Raw genomic sequence first — 25,265 nt, forward strand, 5'->3', positions numbered from 1 at the left:
GAAAAAATATTTTTACCTAATATTTTTCAACTGAGATTCCACTTCATCAGCATACATGGTCATTTTCATGCTTTTCTTTGGTGAAGGAGTGGAAATCATTCTCAGTTCTAGATCATAGTCCATTTCGTCGGAGTCTGAACTGCTGGCACTGGACTGCCTAGATGTGCTCCGCTCCCGGGCTGGTTGGAGAGCTGGCAGCTCCTCAGGGTACTCCACCACCACCCTGTCATCTGCATCCATGTCCTGGTCCTCCTCTTCCTCTTCCTCTTCTTCCTCCTCAATGGGTTCCTCTGGAACATTTACTAGTCCTAAGAAATTTAACCGAAAAACATTAGGAAAAGCACTAAAATTAACAAATCTGATTTTCTACTCTACATTGGTGACTTTTTTAAAAGGTGGGGTTCCCGTGCCCAAGACCTTACTGGAGCATTATCTATATAAGTGCCAATCTTGTTGCCATTCTGATACCTACAAAAGAATGGCTAGGTAAAGTATGACCTAGCAACCTGATGGAATATTATAAAGTTATCTAAAGTACAGCTGATTGTCATTATTCATGAATTCCATATTTGCAAATCTGCCAAATTAATTTGTAAGTCCATATCAACACTCGTAGTGTTTTCATGGTCATTTGTGGACATGGGCAGGGTGGCAAAAAAATGGAGTCATCAGATGTACATATTCCCAGCTGAGGTCAAATGAGGCAACACTCTGCTTTCTTGTTTCAGCTCTCATACTGTAAACAAGCGCCCTTTTTGCAGTTTATTAAGTGCCATGCTATTCATATTTTTGTGGCTTTTGTTGGTGATTTCATTTAAAAATTTTGAAAAATGGCCTCCAAGTGTACTGCCAAAGCTGTCTAGTGTTCCTAAGCCCAAGAAGGCTGTAATGTGCCTTACAGAATAAACGCGTGTTAAACAAGCTTTGTTCAAACATGAGTTATAGTGCTGTTGGCTATGAGTCCAATGTTAATGAATTAACAGTATGTATTAAATAAGATGTCTTTAAACAGAAACACACATCCAAGGCTATATATTGATCAGCTGATGAAAATGGTGTGACCAGAGTCTCTGAATGGTTTAGTATTCACTGTATCAATGATCACACTGACTTTATAAAACATTACCACTATGAATAATGAAAATCAATTGTAACTTTAAAGTTCATGGAAAAATGCTTATAAGTGGGAGAAGAGTATAAAATATATGTTAACAATTATATTTATTATGAAAAGAGACAAATAACAAAAACGTAAAATGAAATCAGTTGTTTATGTTAGAGTGCTAGAATTAGGGGCAATCTGCTTTTTAATTTCTTTAATATGAAGATTATATGATAAAAATATCTTAAGAGTAACTGAAATTGGAAACCTGTAACTGTGTGACAGAAAACTATGTGCATTTTTAAGATGCAGATTTCCAATACGCAATTTTGGATATATGCATTAAATAAAAATGACAGACTTCACCTGTCCCTGTGACAAAGATAAACATGTACACATGTTATTCCATGTTGTATGCTGACTTAGCAGCTCTACAAAGCATGTAGAAGATTCTACAGATTAGATTAAAAATAAAAACAAATCTTTATAAAACATAATGAAAACGGTTCTTTCACAAGCACCAAGAACAAAGAAAGAAAGGAAGGAAGGACAGAATGAACAAACGAAATGAAACCCAAGTCATGCTATCTCATTTAACTGAGGCATTTGTGTGCACAAGCCAATAAGCATAAAACACTCGTCATAGCAGCCTATTTTCATCATCAAAGAAATAATAAAATCAAGTCATCTGATAAAATAACTTAAAAGATTTTCATGCAGCTTTTGATATTAATAGAAAAATTAGATTCCAACAAAAAAATTCTTTTCAGTTTTTCATGGTCACATTTGGCCTTTTTTGTTAGAACAGCTTTTATTAAATCATTTGACCTCTTTTGTATGGGCAATTTAAAATTAATCGTGACTTGACTTACTTTCCTATATGTTGGCAGAGGGTGAGGGCAAGGAAGAGAGGATGATAAAGTTTGGAACCTTAAAAGACTGTATTAAGAATAAGAATATGATTTCGGGAGCCAAACATGTGTCTACCCAAGAGCTGAGCAGGCAACTACCGGAATGTCGGTGTTTATAGGACGTCAAGCCAACGTCATCCCCAATCAGGGCTCTCTTCTTGATCACATCCCGCTGGATGCGACGGGAATGATATCTTCGCTTCCTGCAACATTCCAAAATAAGCACATAGTCAAAAACCAACAGGAAGGACCTTGAAATCCACTAATTAAGTTCAACTATACACTAACAAATGTTAGGTGCTGAAACAGACATTTTACATGAAACTCAAACTCAGCCTTTCATACCATTTACCCCAGAGTTAAGAATCTTGAACTTTTTCTTCTTGTCTTCCTTTGAGTCCACACATAGTGTTGACATTCCACTGCAGAATACCAACTGAGGGATTAAGAAAAGCTTAAGTACTATTTAAACTATTGTATATTAAAGTTTTGGACTCACCAAGAATTACTAAGAATTCCTTTCATGCCTCCATAATTTGGATTCCCATATTTCATGTAATACTGACTTCTCCTGGCTGCTCCAAGTTCCTTTTTGTCATCTAAAAATTAATTACGACAGTTACCTAGGATTTCCCATTGTTATGAAGACAATGTTGAATGGTTTAAAAAAATGTTTTCCGTGGCTGGGATCAGATCAGCACAATCTGCCAACAAAAGGGAAAGATACGCTACAAATACTCACTCTCAGCGCCTACAAAAGCAGTGTAGTATAGAGGGGGGTGAAGCAAAATACAGAGACTAATGAGCTTAAGCTGCTGTTAAGGAGCTGACTGACCTCATAGAGAAAATACTATTAACAACAACAATAATACAACACACAAGGTTCTAAGAAGCTTAAGAGAGCTTCAGTCATTATAGCTGTTCAGGAATAAAAAAGGCTTTCTAGAAGAGGTAGCATTTCCCCCGCCTCCCCACCCCCAAAAGATGACATTTGTTTCTGAATGACAACACTCCAATAACAAAGAATCAGTATTAAAGAAACAGATTATACATAATTCCATATATCTGGTAAAACATTTTTTCCAATCTATCATGACACTCCTCAAATTGGCTTAAGGAAAGCAGCATAGCACCATTTATATAGAATGCACTCAAATGAGCCACTCAAATGAACATAGAAAAGATCGCTTTTGTCAAGTTAAAATGCCAGTTAATAGAAAGAAAAGGTGGTCACTGATCATACACATTTTCGTTGAGGCACCCAACTGACTACAAAAGATGAATACCAATGCACATGTATCCAGTGCTAGAAGTGAACAGTGGCACAAGCCAGTATGTGTACCCTTGAAAAAACATGCCCCCCAGCTCCTTGGAGAAATGGCTGATTCCGATCTGGGACAGGGAAAGTACAAGTTGAGTCTGGAAAAACAAGATGTTTTACTGTGCCATAAAGTAAGAAAGTGCTCAAAGAATCATGAAGGCATGTCAAAACAATACAACTTGAAGGGGCTCCACTGGCCAAAGCCAAGATTTGTAAATCAAAACAATGATATGAATGAATGATAACCCACTGAATAAAATAAGACTCATGAATCTAAACTGATACAGTCTATAAGTAAATAAGTAAATAAATAAACGGGTAGAAAGAGAAAGTTCTTCCTTACAGCAGAATGCCAATAAAGAAATGTAGTTAAAAAGTCACCAGTGGATGCTGACTGGAAGTATGATGAGCAAAAGCCTGTTTACATAACCTCCAAGTACCTCCCACACATGTTTATATCACAAATGGAAAAACAGGGGAAATCTGGCAATCATTACCTTAACCAAGTGAGAAAAGTTAACATCTCCAGACATGGGACAAGCAAATATCACATGTCTCCTGACATTATGCACTGCAAATGACACAGCAGCACTTCTGCGGTACCCTTGCCTAACATGCACAACCCGATCTCATCAGGAGGAGATTATCAGACCACCTGAAACTGAGGTGCGATCTATAAAATAATGAGCCTTGACCCTTTAAACATGTCTCAGTCAATAGAAATGAACCAGAGGAGTGTTCCATATTCAAAATTTATATATATTTTAATGCACACCAAAATCGTTGTGCACAGAGAGCCTTACAAATTTAAGAGGCTTTTAACTCCTTAGAGAATTAGAGCTGAAGGGCACTACCAGCAACGTCCAGGATGATACTGCTGTGATGAATAAAAAAGCATAATGTAAAAATGCTTTCATAGTTCAGATGATAAATTGGCTGAAAAGCACAGACAGCAAACTAGCTTTAACGGAAAATAACCTCCTTCAGCCAGAAATCACAAAAGCATACAAATAGCTAATATTCACCTTCAAAGTCTGAAATTCAACTCAGACAGCAAGCCATCATTTCACAAGCATGGAACATTATACTTTGTAGGGACTTTGAGATTACTTGACCTACCTTTCTATTCAAAAGAGAAGGATGTCACTCAAAAATAACTGATTTACATTAAAACTAAAAATTAATGCCAAGTATCACATTTACCTTTTGTAGCAAATCGCATGAATAACCTATTTCCTTTAGCAAGTTTGTTAGCTGGACGAAGATCATTTCTTAGCAGAGACTCTTCTTCTACTTGAGACAATGTGTCCAACTTAAGACAAAAAGAGCATTTTCAATATAAACATTAAAGCTTCTTTCATATTTATTCACTAGCAAAGTCACCACTGAGAAAGCATTTTTTTTTTTTGGTGGTTAAAAAAGCTTTGTGTATTTCTTATCACTGGAAATAGTCCTAGACTAGGTGCTTAAATGGATATCAAAGCAATTGTTTTTTCTTTTTTTTTATTTTAATGTTTTTTTATTATATTATGTTAGCCACCATACAGTATACCCCTGGTTTCTGATGTAAAGGTCGATGATTCATTAGTTGCGTATTAACACCCAGTGCACCATGCGATATGTGCCCTCCTTACTACCCATCACCAGTCTATCCCATTCCCCCACCCCCCTCCCCTCTGAGGCCCTCAGTTTCTTTCTCAGAGTCCATAGTCTCTCATGCTTCATTCTCCCTTCTGATTACCCCCCCTTTCTTTATCCCTTTCTTCTCCTACCAATCTTCCTAGTTCTTATGTTCCATAGATGAGAGAAATCATATGATAATTGTCTTTCTCTGCCTGACTTATTTCACTTAGCATTATCTCCTCCAGTGTCGTCCACGTAACAATTCTTGACGCATGACAGCACATGTTCTTCTGAAACATTTCCAAGTCAGAGGTCTTCCCTGAACACCTTGTCTAAAAGAATAGTCTCCAACATTCTCTATCTGCTTACCCCTCTTTACTTTTCTCCATAGCACTCCTCACTTTCTGACATTATATATCTGTGTATCTATGTATTGTCTGTCTTCTTCACTAGAGTGTATGTTCCAAGAGGGGAAGGACTTTGGTTTGATGCTATATCCATAGGACCTAGAATTTGGTATATAGTAGGTACTCAATAAATATTTTTAAAATGGATACACTTTAATATTTCCAACAATAGCACATCCCCATTAGGAAATATTCCGTCACTTGTTTTTTCTTAATTTTACTGATTAGATAACACTTCAAAGTATTTCTCAATAAAACCATTTTCTTTTATACAGAAGTATAAGTACTATTCTAAGATTTCACGAAAAACCACTCATTACAGCCATATGAACTTAAAGGCCAGGAGCCTGGTGTACCCTCAAAAGGTTTACCGGTGAAAGCCAGTGGAAGAACACAACTTACTAAGTCCTTAAGTCTTAAATAAAAGACAGTAAGCACTTTTTACACTAAAACTTTATATATATCTTTGCCCTGTTACCAACCTCTATATCACTTGAGTTCTCATCTTCAACTTCTCCTTCTTCAGCCTCATCATCATCTGAACTGTCTTCCTGCTTGTCTAAAATGCAATATAAGGGACAAGATGAACCTTAACATAACTCCATCTCATGTAATTTAAAAGTCCATTATTTTTTCCTATTAACTCATGATCCAAAGCATCACAGCTTATTTTAGAAATAACTGACAATGAGATGCTATATAATGCTCTGCAGAGAAACGTAAACCAACAGTGTAAAGAACAGGACTTGCAGGCCAAAAGTCCCTCCTTTGTGTTGTTACCTTTTTTACTTTTCTCAGATGACCTGTCCTCATTGGCATCCCTGCTTCTTATCTTATCCAGGGCTGGCAGAGAGCTCATATTGATAAGGGCTCGTGTGGCTGTCATTTCATCCAGCCAAACCACATTACCTAAAGCCAAATGTAAAAGAAAACATTACATCACATCCAAATGGTAAGTTTTTAAAAAACAGAGACTGCAACATATTCATGGCCATGGCCTCATCTAGCTATAGATCAGTATCAGTAAATGTACAAACCAATTAATGGAAGTAGTACAGAAAGTGCTAGTAAAACCTCTTTGATGAAATTAGCCTAGAGCTGCATTCCCAAGCTGGGTTCCACAAAATACCTGTCAAGTATTCCATGAAAAAGGGTTCTGTATATTAAAACTTAGTGTTAGCAATTCTTGTGATGATGACCATGATAAGAAGACACCTGTCAAATAAATTTGGATTACCCTTTATATTACTGCCCTCTATAGGGAAGCTGTCTGTGGTACCTCGTCATTCAGATATGCTACATGATTGTTTGTTTCCCACTGTAAAGTGTAAGTGATGATGGTATCCATGGAATATATACAATGGAGGCATGACAGCCACTTGGCTTTGTAGCAACTAATTTAATTTGCTTCTTTAAGCAGAGAATTTAGCAAGAAAAAGGTGTTGAAAAGTCTTATAGAAAAGAAATCTATTTAATTTTGTTTAAAAGAGCATTTCTCGAACTAAAGTCACCTTTACATTCTCAGCTTGGGAAATGAAGATCTACGGATTCACACTTTTGTTACGAACATGTGACCTAGCCTTGGGCAAACAACTTTCCTTCTCTCAGTTCTGATGTACAACATGGGTTAATAAAACTGGGTAAATCTAAAGGGTCCCTCCAACTCTATTATTCCTTAGCCACAGTTTTAGTGACTTAGATCAGGGATCAGCAAATTACAACCAACAGGCCAAATCCAGCCCACCACCTATTCATTCATTTATTTATATTTGTACTAGCTTTATGTGGGTATAATTCATTAAATAACAATGAACTACACATCCACCATTTTTTTTATATATATAAAAAAAAATTCCGTGGAAAGCAGCCAGGCTCATTGAGTAACATACTGTCTATGGCTGCTCTCATGCTACAATAGCAGAGCTGAATAGACATTAACAAAACAAGGACTGTATGGCCTATGAAGCCTAAAATATTTATTGTCTAGACCTCTATAAAAAAAGGTTTGCCAACCTTTGATTTAGATAGTGTAAGTTAAGCAAAAGGAAAAATGGAGAAAACTCTTCAACTCGGTCATGTTTCTTCTTTCAATGAAAACACTGAATCAACGTCTTCTAAAGAAAGCAGCTGGCAAAATCAGGCAGCTACTCAAGGTACAACCTAGCAGGTCAGCAAGCCGGCAGTAAGCAGTTAAGACAAGAAGCCAGCAGAGTGGTTACCACAGGTCCTGCCAGACTTGGAGTGGGGAGGCAAGTAAGAATTACAGCTAGTTCACGAGGTGGAGAGCTCACAGGTTAGGGCAAGCGGGTGAAGTTTCAAAGCAAGCAGAGGTGAGAGGTCTCATACAGTGTCAGAAGGCTCCAGTTTAGTCTAGATCAGATACTAAGGCAGAGCCAGCCCTAGGAAGAGCTATATGCGAAGGTGCGATGACAAAGTCTGAAGCCCTGAACACACAGCCCCAAGTCTACACAGTTGGATCCACCCCTTTGTTGGGAAACCGTGGGAGTTAAAGAGGCCTCAATCATGTACACAAGACTCAGATGCCAGCAACCAACCTCCTAGATTCCTGGTCATCACATCTGAGATGACTTGGAATACTCATGGAATATGATCTGGCAGATTGGCTAAGGCATTCTGGTTCTCATCAATGGACAACCTTTCTCCCCTAGCTCAAGGCAGAGGTTAGGGTACAGACGAGTAGTTTCAACCACAAATAGTCACCATCTGAGACGGCAAAAACTTTAAAAATCATAAACAAAAGCATATTCAACAAAAAACTTGCGTGTACTTACAGGAGGTATCATCTAACCATTCAATGTGAGCAGGAGGATATTCTTTAAAATAGGAAAAGATATCCTGGGTACTCATCTCATCTACTCCACAAATGTAGATTGTCTCCAGTCTCACTTTGGGGATTGCTAGAAAAACAAGACACAAAAAAGATGACAGAATTTTCCCCACCCGCTATTGCACATCCCACCAGTAGCCCTTTGTAACAGTTCAGATAATGTGTTCAGAAAAGAAATATGCTAGAAGAGATGATAATTATTTCAAAAGAAATGAGATATGATAGTAAGGTGAACTATTTTAATCTTTATCACAGAGCTACAGCATTAAACAAATGATCTAATTCAGAACAAGCATATCAGGGGGCGCCTGGGTGGCACAGCGGTTAAAGCGTCTGCCTTCGGCTCAGGGCGTGATCCCGGTGTTCCGGGTTCGAGCCCCACGTCAGGCTCCTCCTCTATGAGCCTGCTTCTTCCTCTCCCACTCCCCCTGCTTGTGTTCCCTCTCTCACTGGCTGTCTCTATCTCTGTCAAATAAATAAATAAATAATCTTTAAAAAAAAAAAAAAAAAAAGAACAAGCATATCAGGCTGAGAAAGATTAAACAAATGGTGTTAGTAAAATACATGATGCCTCTCCCAAAACTAACCTGTAGTAATTAAAGCATACCAAATTCAAGAGGACTACTCCTTGAACTTGACAAGCTGATTCTATAATGTTAGAATGTATGTCACACAGAGACGTGCAACAGTCAAAGACAATTCTGAAGAGATGCTGCCCCTGAATATAAAGCAGAGTAGACACTAGAGTGAAGAAATCCTACAACTCAATAATAAAATGATAGCCCAAAATAAAAATGAACATGGCCACACACTTCACACAAAAGGAAATACAGAAGGCCAATAAGCATACGAAACGATGGTTGATCTCACTAGTTATCAGGAAAATGCACATTGAAACAAAACACGAGCTTTCACTGCCTGTCTGTTGTTTAGTACAGCCACCTTCATTAACTAGCTAGGTCTTCTGGAGAATTCGCTGCTGCTTCTACATGCTTGCTGTTTCACGTTGTGCTTTTTATGTTATAGAGATGGATGGCTTCTTTCCTCAAACATCATAACCCAACCTCTGCTAGCTTCAAACTTCTCTTCTGTAGCTTCCTCACCTCCTCCAGAAGAGTCAGGGCCTTGCTCTGGATTAAGCTTTGGCTTAGGGGAATGGGCAGGTCTGATCTTCTATACAGACCACAAAGCTTTCTCCATATCAGCAAAAAGGCTGTTTCGCTTCTTATCATTCATGTGTTCACTGGAGTAGCACTTTTCATTTCTTTGAGAACTTTTCCTTTGCATTCACAACTTGGCTGTTTGGCCCAAGAAGCCCAGCCTTTGGTCTCTCTTGGCTTTTGATATATCTTCCTCACTAAGCTCAATCACCTCTAGCTTTTGATTTAAAGTGAGAGACATGGGCCCTCTTTTCACTTGAACACTTAAGAGGCTGCTGTAGGGTTATTAATTGGCCTAATTTCAATATTGCTGTGTCTCAGGGAACGCGGACCCACGGAGACAGAGAGAAACGGGCGACCGGCCAGTTGGTGGAGCAGTCAGAACACGCGTAACACTTACCGATTAAGTTCTCCATCTTACAGGGGAGTGGTTTGTGGCATCCGAAAACAATTACAATAGTAACATCAAAGATACTGATCACAGATCACCATAACAAATACAATAATAATGAAAAAGTTTGAAGTACTGCAATAATTACCAAAATGTGACAGAAATATGAAGTGAGCAAATGCTGTTGGAAAAATGGCACCAACAGACCTGCTTGACAGTGTTTCCACAAACCTTCAATTTGTTTAAAAAAAAAAAGTAGTATCTGCAAAGTGCAATAAAATGAGGCGTTCCTGTACATGTGATAACATTTAAAAAATAAAATATGAACACCACCATATATTTTCTAAGGATAAGTATTTGTGTACACAAATACCTATAAAAAGGCCTGGTATAATTCACACTGATACCATGTGTTACCTCTGGGTTCCAGGAAGAAAGGCTGAAGGTTATAGTCAAAAAGGAACCTAATGAAAGACCTGTATTCTGAAAACTATAAAACACTAATGAAAGAAATTCAAGACGATGCAAAGAAATGGAAAGACATTCCATGATCATGGACTGGGAGAACAAACATTGTTAAAATGTCTATATTACCCAAAGCAATCTACAGATTTAATGCAATCCCTATCAAAACACTAACAGCATTTTTCATGGAACTAGAACAAACAATCCTAAAATGTGTATGAAACCATAAAAGACCTCAAATATCCAAAGCAATCTTCAAAAAGAAAAACTAAACTTGAGGTATCACAATTCCAGAGTTCAACTTATATAACAAAGTGGTCGTAATTAAAACAGTATGGTACTGGCATAAAAACTGACACACAGATCAATGGAATAGAAGAGAAAAACCAGACATAAACTTACAATTATATGGTCAATTCATCTTCAACAGAGGAGGAATGAATATACAACAAAAAAGACAATCTCTTCAACAAATGGCATCCGGAAAACTGGACAGCCACATGCCAAAGAATGAAACTAGACCACTTTCTCTGACCATACACAAAAATAAAATCAAAATGGATTAATGATCTAAATGTGAGACCTGAATCCATAAAAATCCTTGAAGAGAGCACAGGCAGTAATCTCTCTGATATCGATTGTAGCAACATTTTTTTAGATACATCTCACGAGGCAAGGAAAATACAAGCAAAAATAAACTACTGGGAGTACATCAAAATAAAAGTTTCTGCAAAGCAAAGGAAACAATCAACAAAACTTAAAGGCAACCTACTGAATTGGAGAAGATATTTGCAAATAACATATCTGATAAAGGGTTAGTATCCAAAATATATAAAGAAATTAATATAACTCAACATCCGAAAACTGAATAATCCCCTTTAAGAATGGGCAGAAGTATTTGCTTTGGCTGCACATATAGTAAAATTGGAATGATACAGAGAAGATTAGAATGGCCCCTAAGCAAGGATGACATGTAAATTTGTGAAGTCTTCCATATTTTTTAATGCTAAGAGAAATAACTCAGTCAGAGAAAGACAAATATGATTTCACTCATATGTGGAACTTAAGAAACAAAACAAGGAAGTAAAGGGAAAAAATGACAGAGAGAAAAATCAAGAAACAGACTCTTAATTACAGAAAACAAACCTATGGTTACAGAGGGGAGGGAGATAGGGTGGATGGGTTAAAGAGGTGATAGGGATTAAGGAATGGACTTGTGATGAGCACAGGGTGATGTATAGAATTGTTGAATCACTATATTGTATACCTCAAACTAATATAACACTATATGTTAACTGGAATTAAAATAAAAACTTAAAAAAAAAAAGGGCAGAAGACATGAACAGAATTTCTCCAAAGAACATGAATTTCTCCAAAGAAGACATCCAGATGGCCAACAGACACATGAAAAGATGCTCAACATCACTGATCATCAGGGAAATACAAATCAAAACTACAATGAAATATCACCTCACACCTGTCAGAATGGCTAAAACCAACAACACAACAATAAGAGCTGGCGAGGTTGTGGGAAAAAGGAACCCTCATGCACTGTTGGAGGGAATGCAAACCGGTGCAGCCACTCTGGAAAACAGTATGGAGGTTCTTCAAAAAGATAAAAATAGAAGTGCCCTACCATCCTGTAATCACACTATTGGTATTTACCCCCAAAAAACAAAAACACAAATCCAAAGGGATACATGCAACATTATTAATAATAGCCAAATTAAGGAAGCAGCTCAAGTGTCCACTGATAGATGAATGGATAAAGAAAGACGTGGTGTATACAGAGGTACCTGGATGGCACAGTTGAGCAACTGAGTCTTGGTTTCAGCTCTGAACATGGTCTCTGGGTAGTGGGATCGAGCTCTGTAGTTGGGCTCTGAGCGGAGTCTGCTTGGGATTCCCTCTCCCTATCCCTCTGCCCCTCCTGCTCATGCTCTCTCTCTCTCAAATAAATAAATAAATCTTAAAAAAAAATGTGGTGTACCCACACACAGAGGAATTATTCAGTCATAAAAAAGAATGAAATCTTGCCATTTGCAACGACATGGATAGAGCTAGAGAGTATAATGCAGAGCGAAATAATTCAGTCAGAGAAAGATAAACCACCCTACGATCTCACTCATGTGGAATTTAAGAAACAAAAGAAACAAGCAAAGAAAAAAAAAAGAGAGAGAAAGAGAGAGACAAACCAAGAAACAGACTCTTAATGGTTACCAGAGCGGATGGGGGTGGAGTGATGGGTGAAACAGGTGATAAGGATTAAAGAATACATGTATCATGATGAAAAAAAATAAAGTAAATAAAAGTCAGTCCCTCCAAAAAAAGAACCTCAGCCTTACCAGGATTGTGTTATTTTTTTACTAAATACTTCAGTACATAGCTCACTTAATCTGTGTAGTTGTGCAATATGCAAATATATCAATAATTTTTTAAAAATACCTGTGTATCAACAACCTAACTTTATGCTTAATTTCTTAAAAAGATTTGAGGCAAATAAAACATTACATACAAAACAGGCCTGTGTAACTCCTCCACATCCCTTCTCTGAAGTAATTCTGTTAGGAATTCAATGTCCATTACCCTCAAGCATGTTTTCATATGTCTATTTAAAACAAATGAACCTAGGGGCACCTGGGTAGCTGGGTCGGTTAAGTGTCCCCAACTACTGATTTCAGCTCAGGTCATGGGATCCAGCCCCTACGTCGGGCTCCATACTCAGAAGGGAGTCTGCTTGGGATTCTCTCTCTCCTCTCCCTTTGCCCCTTCCCTGCTTGCACACAGTCTTTCTTTCACTCAATAAGTAAATAAATCTTTTTTAAAAACCCAAAAAACAAAAGCAAAACAAATGAACTTAAAAGTATGCGAATACATTCGGATACAAAAATGTTTAAATACTTGCCGTTTTGTCATTTTGAAGAGTAAAAGATAGGTTTAATTAGAAACCAAATAGATATGGTCAGACTAAATCAGGTGAGTGCTTTCCTGCCAGCCAGATTCATCAAGACTTACGAACTCTGGCAAGTCCTTATTAGTGACCAGTACTTCAACAGTGAACAGAGCCCAAATACACCTGAGACGGATGTCCGCACTGGACAGGAGCCTTCTTAGTTCTTTAAGCTAAATCATGACTTCGGAAGAAAAAAATCCTATGGGAAGTAAAGACATAGTTCTGAAGAAGGTAACAAGTAACAGGGAGAACTCCTGGTGATGGCAGAGGGCACAGACTGATGATCAGGGAGAAAATACCTTATAGGAGACTTGCTGATCTGATAACAAGGATTTAGTCATAAATGAGACAAGCAGAGAAAATAAAGATCAGAAAAATGACAAAAATAAATATCAAGAATATCATGGCACTATTCTATCAAAACATTAAATAAAAACCCTACAGGTGAGGAAACAGATTAAAAATAAAAGGAAAATAGTATAAGGAACAAAGCTTCTAACCTCAGATGTCTCTATTTTGAAGAAGAGAGAATGACATAAAAATCTAGGAATGGGCAATGGACAATCTTAGGTCAGAAGAAGCAGGTAAAGATGTAAAAAAGGGATGCAAAAGCCCTCTCAGTCAGCTGGAGGATAAAAAGGTTCATCCTTAAAAGAGAATCAAACTGACAGTGACAGTGGCCAGATCCACCGGAGGTGGAAACTCTGTTAAGCTCAAGATCTGATGGAAGACTACCAAAAAAGAGTGCTCAATACTTCCTCACCTTGCTGACAACGTCACTGCCTAAAATAAACAACAAAAAAGGCATCTGGATTTATATTCAGCCAATGAGAAAGGGCTAATGAGGTGGCAGTGAACATATGCACTGGGGAATGAGGATTGGACATTTACTGAGTACTGACTTATAAGCAAGGTGGTGAGGGCATTATCTTGGATTTTGCAGCAGGAAAGAAGACAATGAATGACAAATCGTAGGACACAAAACTCAAGTTTTTAGGAAAGCAGATTTCTGAAAATCCAGAGAAAAAGCAGTCAATTCCAAGGCCTCAGATTAAAATGATCAAAAACTTGGGGCACCTGGGTGGCTCAGTCAGTTAAGCATCTGCCTTCAGCTCAGGTCATGATTCAAGGGTTCTGGGATCGAGCCCGACGCTGGGCTCCCCAGGGAGCCTGACTCTCCCTTTGTGGTCTCTCCCTCTCTCTGAAATAAATAAAATCTTAAAAATAAATAAATAAAAATAAAATTATCAAAAACTTTGGAATACACTAAATATTGTAACTCAAGTATGAGAGGTGATCCCCAAAAAAGAAAAGGCAGCAGAGCTTAGGGGAGCACAATTTGCCAAAGAACAAACACGGATGCTAAAGAGTAAACTACTGACTAACATAAAACAGTAAGTGTAAGAAATATAAAAATCAAAGTGACTAACATCAGGCTATATAATGACATGGAAAATCCTGATGATCAGCTAAACCAATAGGACTACAGAAGGAAAAGCAAAAATAAAGTCCACACCCAGAAAGGATTAGAAAGAAATACACAAAATACTGACAATGACTGGGTTTGAGTGGTGGACTGTGGGTAATCTTTCCTCTTACTCTACTTTCCAAATTTCTTTGGTGAACATGAATTGTTTGTATAATATCTAATGAGGAAAAGGTTATAGTCCAGAATAAACAGGCTCATCAAAAATGCCAACAGCTTTGTTTTTAAGTGTTTGGAACAACATTGCTTTGGGAAGATGATGCAAGAAAAAGGGCAGAACTGTTGCTCTATTGTGCTATTCTAATAATTGACAGAACAGCTATTATTACATAAGAACTAAAACCCAAGATAGATGACAACAGCTAAGAATTAGTTTTAATAGGTTTAAATCTTCTAGTCAAAAATTACATCCCATTGCACCAACTCAAACACTCAGCTGTGATTTCAGAATTAAGCAGTAACTCTAAATGAGGTAGATAATCTCTAGAAAGTTGCAGAGAAGGAGTAAAGTACCATAAAGCCTTAAGAAAGACTAATCATGTACTGATTCTCATAAAAGGAAAAGAGAAATTATTTCCCAAATCACAGACTGAAAAGATGTAATTCTCTGAAATTAAAAAAAAAAGAGACAAAAAAAGAACCAAAAAACGTTTCCGGAGGTGACGACCTCCCCATAAGCCCATGCCCCTCGACAAGGACCTCCTGTACCCGTGGCCGCAAGAGGGGAAGAGGAAACACAAGAAGCAGCTGGTGCAGAGCCCCAACTCCTACTTCATGGACGTCAAGTGCCCGGGATGCTAAAAAGCACCACCGTCTTTGGCCACACACAAACGGTAGTTATATGTGTTGGCCGTTCCACTGTCCTCTGCTGGCCCACAGGAGGAAAAGCAAGGTTTACAGAAGGATGCTCCTTCAGGCGGAAGCAGCACTAAAAGCATCCTGAATCAAGATGAGTGGGACACTATCCCAATAAACAGATTCTGGATTTGCCAAAAAAAAAAAAAAAAAAGCTTATCAGACAATCTATGATCCCTTAAGAAACCAAGTCTTTCCCATAAGAAAGGACAAGAGTTTACACTAATCTCTTTCTTTTTTGATAGGATTATCCAGACCTAGAAATTCAAAGAATACTATAGATGGTGTTCTTACCTCAGGTTTATTAAAATATGTAATCTAGTGCCTCATGACAATAAAATGAAATGTGGGCCTGATAACAGAGTAAGACTAATAATTCATGGACTTGTTTCATGGCATGATATAGGATTATCTTGTTTAAGATTTACCAACAAGATGTGGATGCAGAAGCCTTGCATACCAAAGTGAGGAGGTAAGTATAGCTAAAATGTTGAAAGGTAGTTATAAAATCAACTCAACAGGCTGAAATAGTCTTGAAATCAACAAGATGTAAATTGATAAGGATAAATAAAAAGGTAATTTTTAAAAAGTGTCTCGAGTACAAGATGAGAAGACTGTTTTGATGGGTGCAATTCCTAGGGAAAAACCCTGGGTGCTTAGGTTGACTAGAAGATTAATACAACACTATGAAACAGCTAGGACAGAGACTACAGTAACAGTCCTGCCACACTCCCCATGAATCCAACCATATCTGGAATCAACACCTCAAGTTATGTAGGGCATTTTGAGACTGGAAAGAGTCTAGAGGAAGGAGACCAGAAAGTCATGTCACATAAAGAAAGTTTAGGGCACAGCCTGCCTATTCCCTCACCAGAGGTTTACCGTGAATAAAGAAAGGACTTAATGTTGTTCTAAGAGTCACACTGTAACTAATAGAAATTATTAGAAAGCAATTTCTGCTCAACATCAAAACTGACCACTTATACATAGTTCTCGTGCCACCACTAGGAAATGTTCAGGTAAAGGCCAAAAGACCATTGAGAACCTTGCCAAAAGGCCTGCAGCACTGGGTAGGAGGTTGGTCTAGATAACCTCTAAGTCCCTTCCAACCATGAGAGCTTTGATCTTGGGGATAAGGAGACTAAAGCTGCTTGACACTGAGTCACTCAAGAGTAGCAAGAACTCTTGATGCAGAATGGTCTAGTGCAACATATCACAAACTACGTCCCTGAATGCTGGCAGAGAGGTTAGCAACACAGGCCTTGGTCAGACCAGCCTCCAAATCCCAGCCTTGCTACTTACCTAGCTGTAGGACCTGAGGGAGCTTCTCAAACTCAGCACCTTAGTTTTCTCATCAGTAAAACAAATGATGACTATTCTCCCTTCACAGCATTGCTCAAAGGGTAAGTTAACCACATAGCAGAGTGACCAGTACATAATACACATTTATCAAGCGGTATCTTTATTATTAGAATTAATAATAATAAGAAGAAATAACTTGAAACCTGGTGTGGCTACAGGAGTCAAGATACTTATTCCAATGTCCCCATTCTCCCAAGAGGCTAGGCCACTTAGATGACTGCCTGAAGATGGAGAACATCAGATAATGATAACATTTATTGGGCATTTATTATATGCCACTCTAAGAACTGTAACATTTTAATAAAGCCTCTCAATAACCCTATAAAAACTATCGTTAATCTGCCTTTCCAGATGAGGAACCTGAGGTTTAGAGGCTAAATAACTTGCCCAAGGTCACAGAGCTAGAAAGTGACAGGTCAGGCTTCAGAATCCATGCTCTTAACTGCAACATAAAAGGCTCTCAATCCTGACTATACATTAGAATTACCTGGGGAGACACAAAAGAACTATCTCTGGGACCTTTACAACCCCACTCCCATTCTAATTTAAATTGATCTGGGAGAGGCAGCAGGGTTCTCCAGAGTTCAGCAACCAATCCTAGGCCATGCTGCCTCCTAGATGAGAAACAAGTTGTAATGAGCAACTTGCTCTAGCTGACATCCCAGGCAGATCTATTGCTTTTTAGAAATATCTTTAGAACCATGAAATCAGAACTGTTTTTCCAAAAAAACAGAAACAAAAACAAAACAAAAACTTCTTTTTTTAGATTAAAACTTAACTCTGAGAGTAATCCTTTTCAGGTAGGTATCATTTTTCCACTTTACAAACAAGGAGACTGAGACCTAAAAAGGTTCAATAACTTGCCCACATTCACAAAGAAACTGAGACTGAATTCCAGGAGGGCTTAGCATGCTAAAGAGTTCCAACAGTGATGAGAGAGAAATTTGAGTGGGTGATTAAGGATGCTTTACGGAGGAGGAAGTGACATCTGAACCAGATAAAGCATGGGGTAAGGAAGGGCTAATCTGCAGCAAACTGAAAGGCATGAATAAGATCAGAGCAAGATGTCCCAAGATGGGAGGCCTGGGTGGCTCAGTTAGTTAAGCGTCTGCCTTCTGCTCAGGTCATGAGCCCAGGGTCCTTGGATGAGCCCCGCATCAGGCTCCTTGCTCAGCGGGGGAAGCCTGCTTTGCCCTCTGCCTGCCACTCCCCGCCAATGCTTGTGTGCAGGCGCGTGCTCTCTTTCTCTCTCTGACAAATAAATAAAACCTTAAAAAAAAAAAAAAAAGATGTCACAAGAAACGTTTACAGGACTAGAAGTAAACAGGTGTGGTAAAACGATGGTGCTTAAAGGTGGAGCTGTGAGAGGCCTCAGAGCTCTACTTGAGCCTAGACCGTATAGGCAGGCACATGAATGCCAAGCTGCACAGCTGTTCTGTTTTCCTAAAACAGAAATCCACTCAAGCAGATGCCTGGAAACCCAGCCTGCACGGGAAGCAAGGTCATATTTCCAACTTGAACTCGTGATGCAGAAAAAGAATAAAGCAGCATCCAGAGTTGAGCTCTGTATCCAAGTTACTCTGTCCACTGGGATGGACTGAGGAGGTTTGGGTTTATGGTATCATATACATACTATAAAGCAACCAGAGCGAAGTAATTAAGAGCAAGGCTTTAGAGTCAGAAAACCTGAGTTCAAATCCTGACTACTTTTATTAGTTGTGTAAACCTGGGCATTTATTAAATTTCTTTGAGCCTGTTTCTTTCTTTGTAAAATAGGAATAAAAATATATTCCTCATAGGGTTCTCGTGAGAAATGAATAAGAAACGAATGTGTAATGTGCTAGTTAACATAGTGCCTCATAAGACAGCAAGTTCCCAAGAAGAGAAACTCACACAGCAAAGCAGAGACCTTTAATGTGCATTCAGAGGGATGCCTCTTAATCCCTTCACAAATACCCAAATTTGCAAATACTACAAAAGGAGACCTTTTGCACTGATGGATTTATATCAGAGTGGAATAATATGGGCTGTGAATTAAAAAAAATAATAACTTTTCCTTTTATTTATAAATTGCTTTGGAAGACAAGGGCAGATTATAATTCAGGGTGAGTTCTAGGAAGCAAAATACTTACCCTAATAAAACACAAAAATAAAATTACAAACCTGTATCACACAAGTATTAACGGCTTTCCCCTACCAATCCCAGTATCCCTCTGACTCCCCTAAAAAAAACTATCAGTGTGATACACTTCCATTACATGTTTTAAAAGGTTTTATTTATGTATTTGAGAGACTGCGCACATGTGAACTACCATGCAGGGGGAAAGGGCAGAAGGACAGGGACAGAGAGACTTAAGCAGACTGCACTGAGCACACAGCCCAACGTGAGGCTTCATCTCATGACCCCATGAGGTCATGACCTAAGCCGAAACCAAGAGTCGGATATTTAACTGACTGTGTCACCCAGACGTCCCACACGTCCATTACATTTAAAGGCAAAGAAAAGTTAGCACTTCCATGATAAAAGCAGAAAATGATTAAGATTCTATAGAAGTATAGGTTCTAATCTCAGCTCTGCCACTAACCGGGTGACCTTCTCTGCGCTTTCTCAGACAAGATGGTCTCTCTTTTCCAGCTACAGCATCTAAAATATAGCTAATAGCAGCTCAACTTTATTTTCTTTCTAAAGATTTTATTTATTTATTTGAGAAAGAGAGTGAGAGAGCAGGAGAGCCGGGTGAAGGGCAGAGGGAGAAGCAGACACTGAACAGGGAGCCCAATATGGGGCTTGATTCCAGACTCCAGGATCATGACCCGAGCCGAAGGCAGAAGCTTAACTGACTGAGCCATCCAGGTGCCCCAGCAGCTCAACTTTAAACACATCACCTCAGAAATAGACGCTTCGAAAGTCCCTTCCCTTGGGAGTGTTTGGATGAGGACTGGACATGCAAGGCAAGGACAGAAGCACAAGGCCATGGCAGGGAAAACCCATTCTCTGGGGAAATGCAGAAAAATACCCCCCCAACACACTGTACCTTTCTTCATCATGTCTCGGTCCAAGGCGACATTTCTTTGGGCAAGATTTACTTCTGATCGAAAATGGAAGCGCTTGGCTCGCTGTTCTTTCTTTTCGATTGCTTCCTAGAAAAAGCCAAAGAAGTGACACATGGAGAAGGAAAGTTAAATCACAAATGCAACATAATGCTTCAGTGACAACCCTAAAGTAAATCAGAAGAAATAAGCAACATTGTGCTTTAATAATTTTTGCAGAGAACTGGATATTCACAGTCAATGACTGGGAGAGCATATACTAATACTGCTATAATTTGTAATTATCTCTGTGATTCAATGCCTATCACTTTGTCTGGGGCATGGCAGGAACTCGATGAATATTTATTGATTCAACGAGTAATGAATGCTTTAGTTCTCTGACATTTTACTTATTATTAGGAATCATGCAAACAAATTACAACTGAACAATCTCACTCCAATCTTCCAGGTGCAGAAACTGAGGTACAAAAAAGCCAAAAGGTTTGCTGGAGATACTTTGGCTAGTAGGGGGGCAGATCTTCTGATCTCAGTGCTATTTCTAGAAGCCCCACCACCACCCCCATTTCACATCATCTGTGTGCATGGTAATCACACCTATCACATTATGTCTGCCTGAGCAGTCCATTCCCTAAAGTGTTTCCCTGTTTAAAAATAACACTGAAGCAAAGAAACTCTCCTCTATTCTAAGCTTGTGTCCATGGAATTGCCAGTTTTCATCTTTAAGTGACAAGAAGCCCTGATACTTCACTGAAAAACAAAGTAATCAGCTTCATAAGTTTTTCTCCAAGAGCTAAAATAAGTCCAGGTCCAACTGTGGGTTTCTGATAGCTCTTAGGAACTCTTCACTAATTGTACATTGACTTTGCCACACTAATTGAAGGTCTGACTACAAGAAAGCTTGTGGGGATTGGTAAAGCAGCAACACTTTGTTATTCCCCAACAGTTATGCCAATTTTCTTCCCAGTGCAAACAACAAATCTACCTTTCCTTAGTAACAACTTAAGCCCCAATTCTGAGGAAATTTCCCACCCTTTCCCGCATACATGTTTCATATAAGGGCTAACTGTACAAGAGTAAGAAGAGAACAATCTACTTCTTTTTCAATTATAGTAAGAAAACATCTTCACTTTACTGTATTTTCTTGCCTGTCTAAAAGATGACTAGTTCTTTCTTTTGGCCTTTAAGCAATCTGAGACAGATTGAGACCCAGATAAGATACAAAAAAGGTAAGCATGACATATTTCTTTTTATTTTTGTTTTTATCTGCCCAATATAGTTAAACAGTACTATTACTCAGAATTATAATTCAAAATTCTGTTCTAAACTTAATTGCACACATTAAAATCAGAATCAATGTCCCAGATGGATACCACCAATTAAAGCAACAAATGTATACTGACTGTTTATAATAAGGAAAATAATAGGTTAGGCTCTGTAAAGAGTTACTGGAAAGCTGGTAACCTAGTAATAGCAGTCACTAGATAAAAGGCAATACTCTCAGGTACTGAGAATAATTCAGCTGACTTGGCTTTCAAAGTTTAGACAGCCACACAATCAGGAAATCCTATTTTTCTAAGCCTGTGACCAGTGAAGTATAAAGACATTTACTAACAGCCTACTATATGCCAGGCACTTTTCATGTTTTGTTTCATTTAAAGTGGAAACAGTATTGAAAACAGTATTTAAAAACACATTTTTAAAGAGTAGACATAACATAAAAAAAGCATTCCCAGTGCAGAACTTTTTCTTAGATATGGTTAAGCACAGGCAACTGGGTCATGGATTTTATCTTTTCATAAATGTAAGAACACAAATGCTGCCTGTATGTTTTCAGGATGCATGAAGGCATCATTGTGTAATACAAAATTTAAGTTAAAAAAATGTTTTAATCAAGCAATAAAAGAAAAAAAGGAGGTAAAGAGTAACTGCTATTCCACAAATCCTAAGGACCAAGTTCATTCAGTTCACTGACTTATCAAAATGAATAAATTATGGTCTGCCTTACCTTGGAGGTGACATCAATTCCGGTGATGAAGCTGCCAGCCTTGTTTTCATATCTTCTGCTTGTGTCCTAACACGAGGGGGAAGAGTAAGAAATGCTAACAACAACTGAGGAAAAACTATGGTAAAAGACAGCCCCACAACGGATTCCTTTTGGATAGTCATTCCTTTCAGCAATCCTTCCTCACCCTGACAACCCTTTATTTATTATGAGGAAGCCTGTCTCAGTAACTCCAGGTAGTACACAATCAACCACTCTAACAAGAAGTCTTTTCTAGATCAGACCCTGTCCCAAACCTTCTAAGTCAATCTGCTGAAGGTATTTATGGAAATGAAAATCTACAGGCTTTCATGAAAAATGCCCAAGTTAAGTAAGGCACACTCACTCATCTCCCCAGCCCACATTGGACAAATTCATCATGTCAGACGGAGCACAAGTCTTCACCAAAATGCAGAAAGTCCAGACTCACCTAGACCTCCTGGGAAAACACAGCACAGTGCAATGAAAAGAGGATGGGATTTGGAAGCCGAAGACTGAAGTCACAGCTCTGAGAATCACTAATTACTTGACACTGTACAATTCCTTTGGCCTCTCTGGGCCTGGGTTTCCTCCATGGTATCTGCCTACATTCCTGACCTCTTTAACTGCTCTCCCATTTGCTCTACAGAACTCTCTATTTCTCCGACAAAACAATTTTGTTCCCATCTCAGAGCCTACTGTTGCCCCTGCTGCGAATACTTTCTTCCAAATCAGCTCAGGCTTCAGCTTAAATGTCACTATCAGAGGACCTCCCTGACCATCCTACCCCATTTGGTTTCCCCGCTCTGCACACCTTCTGCACTCTCTGTCCCAATAACATATTTGACCTTCTTCTTAGCATTTACCACTATTAGAAATTTTTTCTTTGTATCCTCCAACTAAAACTCTCCAGGAGAGAGTTTAATCTTGATCTTGATCAAATGCCTAGGATTGTGCCTGGCATATAGTGGGGGATGCAGTAACTGCATGTTGCACTGAACAAATAAAGGGATAATATCCACTTCACAACTGCAGCGATATTTAAACAATATAATGTAGTAAATGGTAAAATGCCACTATGTTAATTGTTATTACCAGAGTCATTATCATTTGCTATCTTTAGTGATCCTATCTTCCTCGCCTTTTCTCACAATTTCAGTTTAAAAGCCAGACTTGCTGATATGTGGTAAAAAGTAGTTCATGTTACATTAGAAATCAAGTACGTAAGAGTCACGCAGGCCTGAGACCAGCCCTAAGAACGGAACACAGGACCACCAGACCAAAAGCAAAACATCTCTCCCCACCCGTGTGATAAAAGATGGACCACCGACCACTGCCGGTTCGCTTATGTTTTGATCTCACCAAGGGTCACACGCTGGGGCCACGGTGTAGGTGCTACAGAGCAAGTGGAATGGACAAGATGACTCTCAAGTCCCAAAACAAACACTAAGTTTCTGCTGCTGACAAGTCCAATCCTCGAAGAGAAACTGCGAGCGCTATATTTTAACAAACATCAGCTCCAACGGAGACCCTGATGCAGGCGTCACCCGACAGCTCTTCTCGTTCCCGCCCGGGGCCCCGCCTTTATCTCAAACCCCCAGACACTCCAGCACCTCCTCGCTCACCCCCCTGCACAGCCTGGCTCAGAGAGGCCGCAAAGGGGGTGTCCTCAACTACCCCTAAGTCTCCCCCATCTTCTCCAGCCCCCTCAACACCCATTTCCGGGCGCCCTGGCGTCCTTCTCCCGCTCCCCGTCTCTCCTCAAGCCTGGCGCCTCCGCCCCCTTAGCGCTCACCCCCCTCTTTCCCCTTCCCCTGACTCCCCCCGGCCCAGGCGCCGGCCGCCTCCCCTTCCGGCCGGCTCAGCCGCGGGGCACTAGCTCAGCGACCTCCTCCTCGCCCCCGCCCCCAGCCCATACCGGGATCAGTTCTTTCAGCGAGCGCCGCACCGGCACAATCTCCAGCTCGCCCTCCTCCACCTCCATGGGCTCCGGCTCGCCACGCTCTAAACCAGCGTCCGCCTCAGGCGACGGGAGCCCTAGAGCCGGCCCCGCCGGGGCCTCTGCCTTCACCGACACTCGCAGGCCCCGTACGGCCGCCATAGCCGCCTGCCGGCCGCACCACTGAGAGCCCGCCTCCTACACTTGCCGGCTAGAGCGCCGCCGCCACTGGCCACAGAGCAGCCGCCGCTGCTCCCTAGAGTGTCACCTACTTCGGCTAGAAGCACCACACCCCTCCCCCTCGACGCCGCCTCCCCCTGGTGGCAGGAGGAACTCAGGACAGCTGGATCGGGACCTGGAGGAGAGAAGGCGGGCCCGAGTGGGAACGGGGCGGGGCCTCCTGGAGGGGAGGGGCCCGAGGGAGATCGGTGTAGCCTGTGCTTAGAGAAGAGGTGCGCCTTGGGCAGTTAACCTGTTATAAAAGGCACCTTTTACTAAGTGATCATTACATGTCAGTGACTGTTTCGACTGCTCGATATCTTACAACTGTATTGAATAGGTGCTACTACTAGCACCATTTCACATATGTGGAAACTGAGGCATAGAAATTTACCCAAGGTGGCAGGCTATTTATTATTTATTTGTTTGTTTGTTTTTTAAGATTTTATTTATTTATTTTGACAGAGAGACAGCCAGCTTGAGAGGGAACACAGCAGGGGAGAGGGAGAGGAAGAAGCAGGCTCCCAGCTGAGGAGCCCGACGTGGGACTTGATTCCGGAACGCCGGGATCACGCCCTGAGCCGAAGGCAGACGCTTAACGACTGCGACTGTGCTACCCAGGCGCCCCTGTTTGTTTGTTTTTAAAGATTTTCTTTGTATTTCTTTGTCAGAGAGAGAGCGCGCGCACAAGCCGGGGGAGCAGCAGGCAGAGGCAGAGGGAGAAGCAGGCTTCCCGCTGAGGAAGGAGTCTGACAGGGGACAGATCCCAGAACCCTGGGATCATGACCTGAACCAAAGGCAGAGGCTTAGCCAACTGAGCCACCCAGGCGCCCCTATTTTTTATTTTTTTAAGTAGGCTCCGGCATGGAGCCCAATGTAGGGCTTGAGCTCACAACCCTGAGATCAAAACCTGAGCTGAAATCAAGAGTGGGATGCTCAACTGAGCGAGCCACCTAGGCACCCAGGTGACAGGCTATTTAAGGAATAAAACCTGAATCTGAGCTTCAGGCTCCAGAGCCTTGGTCTGTCACTTCTAGGCAGTTGGAAGGTTTACAGCCTACTTGCCTTGCCAACCTTTGTCTCTTTCAAGTCTCCCAGTATTTGGCCCATTTTACATACAGAACTATTGAGACTCCAGACAGTAGTGAGCTG

The 25,265-nt window shown here is 40.1% G+C and overlaps 1 protein-coding gene, 1 non-coding gene and 1 pseudogene across 3 annotated transcripts in view; 2 read left to right on the plus strand and 1 right to left on the minus strand.

The window, feature by feature from the left end:
* NCBP3 (nuclear cap binding subunit 3) overlaps positions 1 to 24,124 on the minus strand; it is a 35,193-nt gene extending 11,069 nt beyond the window's left edge. Inside the window, exons 1-10 of one of the 2 annotated variants that reach the window (XM_026517905.4) lie at positions 23,874 to 24,124; positions 21,941 to 22,006; positions 19,920 to 20,025; positions 8,157 to 8,282; positions 6,145 to 6,273; positions 5,847 to 5,923; positions 4,538 to 4,646; positions 2,513 to 2,612; positions 2,113 to 2,216; positions 17 to 308 (exon numbers count right to left, since the gene is read on the minus strand). In XM_026517905.4, coding sequence (XP_026373690.1) covers positions 17 to 308; positions 2,113 to 2,216; positions 2,513 to 2,612; positions 4,538 to 4,646; positions 5,847 to 5,923; positions 6,145 to 6,273; positions 8,157 to 8,282; positions 19,920 to 20,025; positions 21,941 to 22,006; positions 23,874 to 24,056 — 1,292 coding nt within the window. In that variant the 5' untranslated portion in view covers positions 24,057 to 24,124. The remainder of the gene's footprint in view (positions 1 to 16; positions 309 to 2,112; positions 2,217 to 2,512; positions 2,613 to 4,537; positions 4,647 to 5,846; positions 5,924 to 6,144; positions 6,274 to 8,156; positions 8,283 to 19,919; positions 20,026 to 21,940; positions 22,007 to 23,873) is intronic. The other variant, XM_057318256.1, reaches the window with a different exon arrangement.
* On the plus strand, positions 11,127 to 11,229 carry LOC113269205 (U6 spliceosomal RNA). Its single transcript, XR_003321368.2, has one exon. It is a non-coding gene; the product is annotated as a U6 spliceosomal RNA (small nuclear RNA).
* On the plus strand, positions 15,349 to 15,653 carry LOC123002033 (40S ribosomal protein S27-like; annotated as a pseudogene).
* Positions 24,125 to 25,265: the final 1,141 nt, after the last annotated feature.

This window comes from Ursus arctos, unplaced genomic scaffold, assembly GCF_023065955.2.
Source record: "Ursus arctos isolate Adak ecotype North America unplaced genomic scaffold, UrsArc2.0 scaffold_24, whole genome shotgun sequence".
NCBI classification, from domain to species: domain Eukaryota; kingdom Metazoa; phylum Chordata; class Mammalia; order Carnivora; family Ursidae; genus Ursus; species Ursus arctos.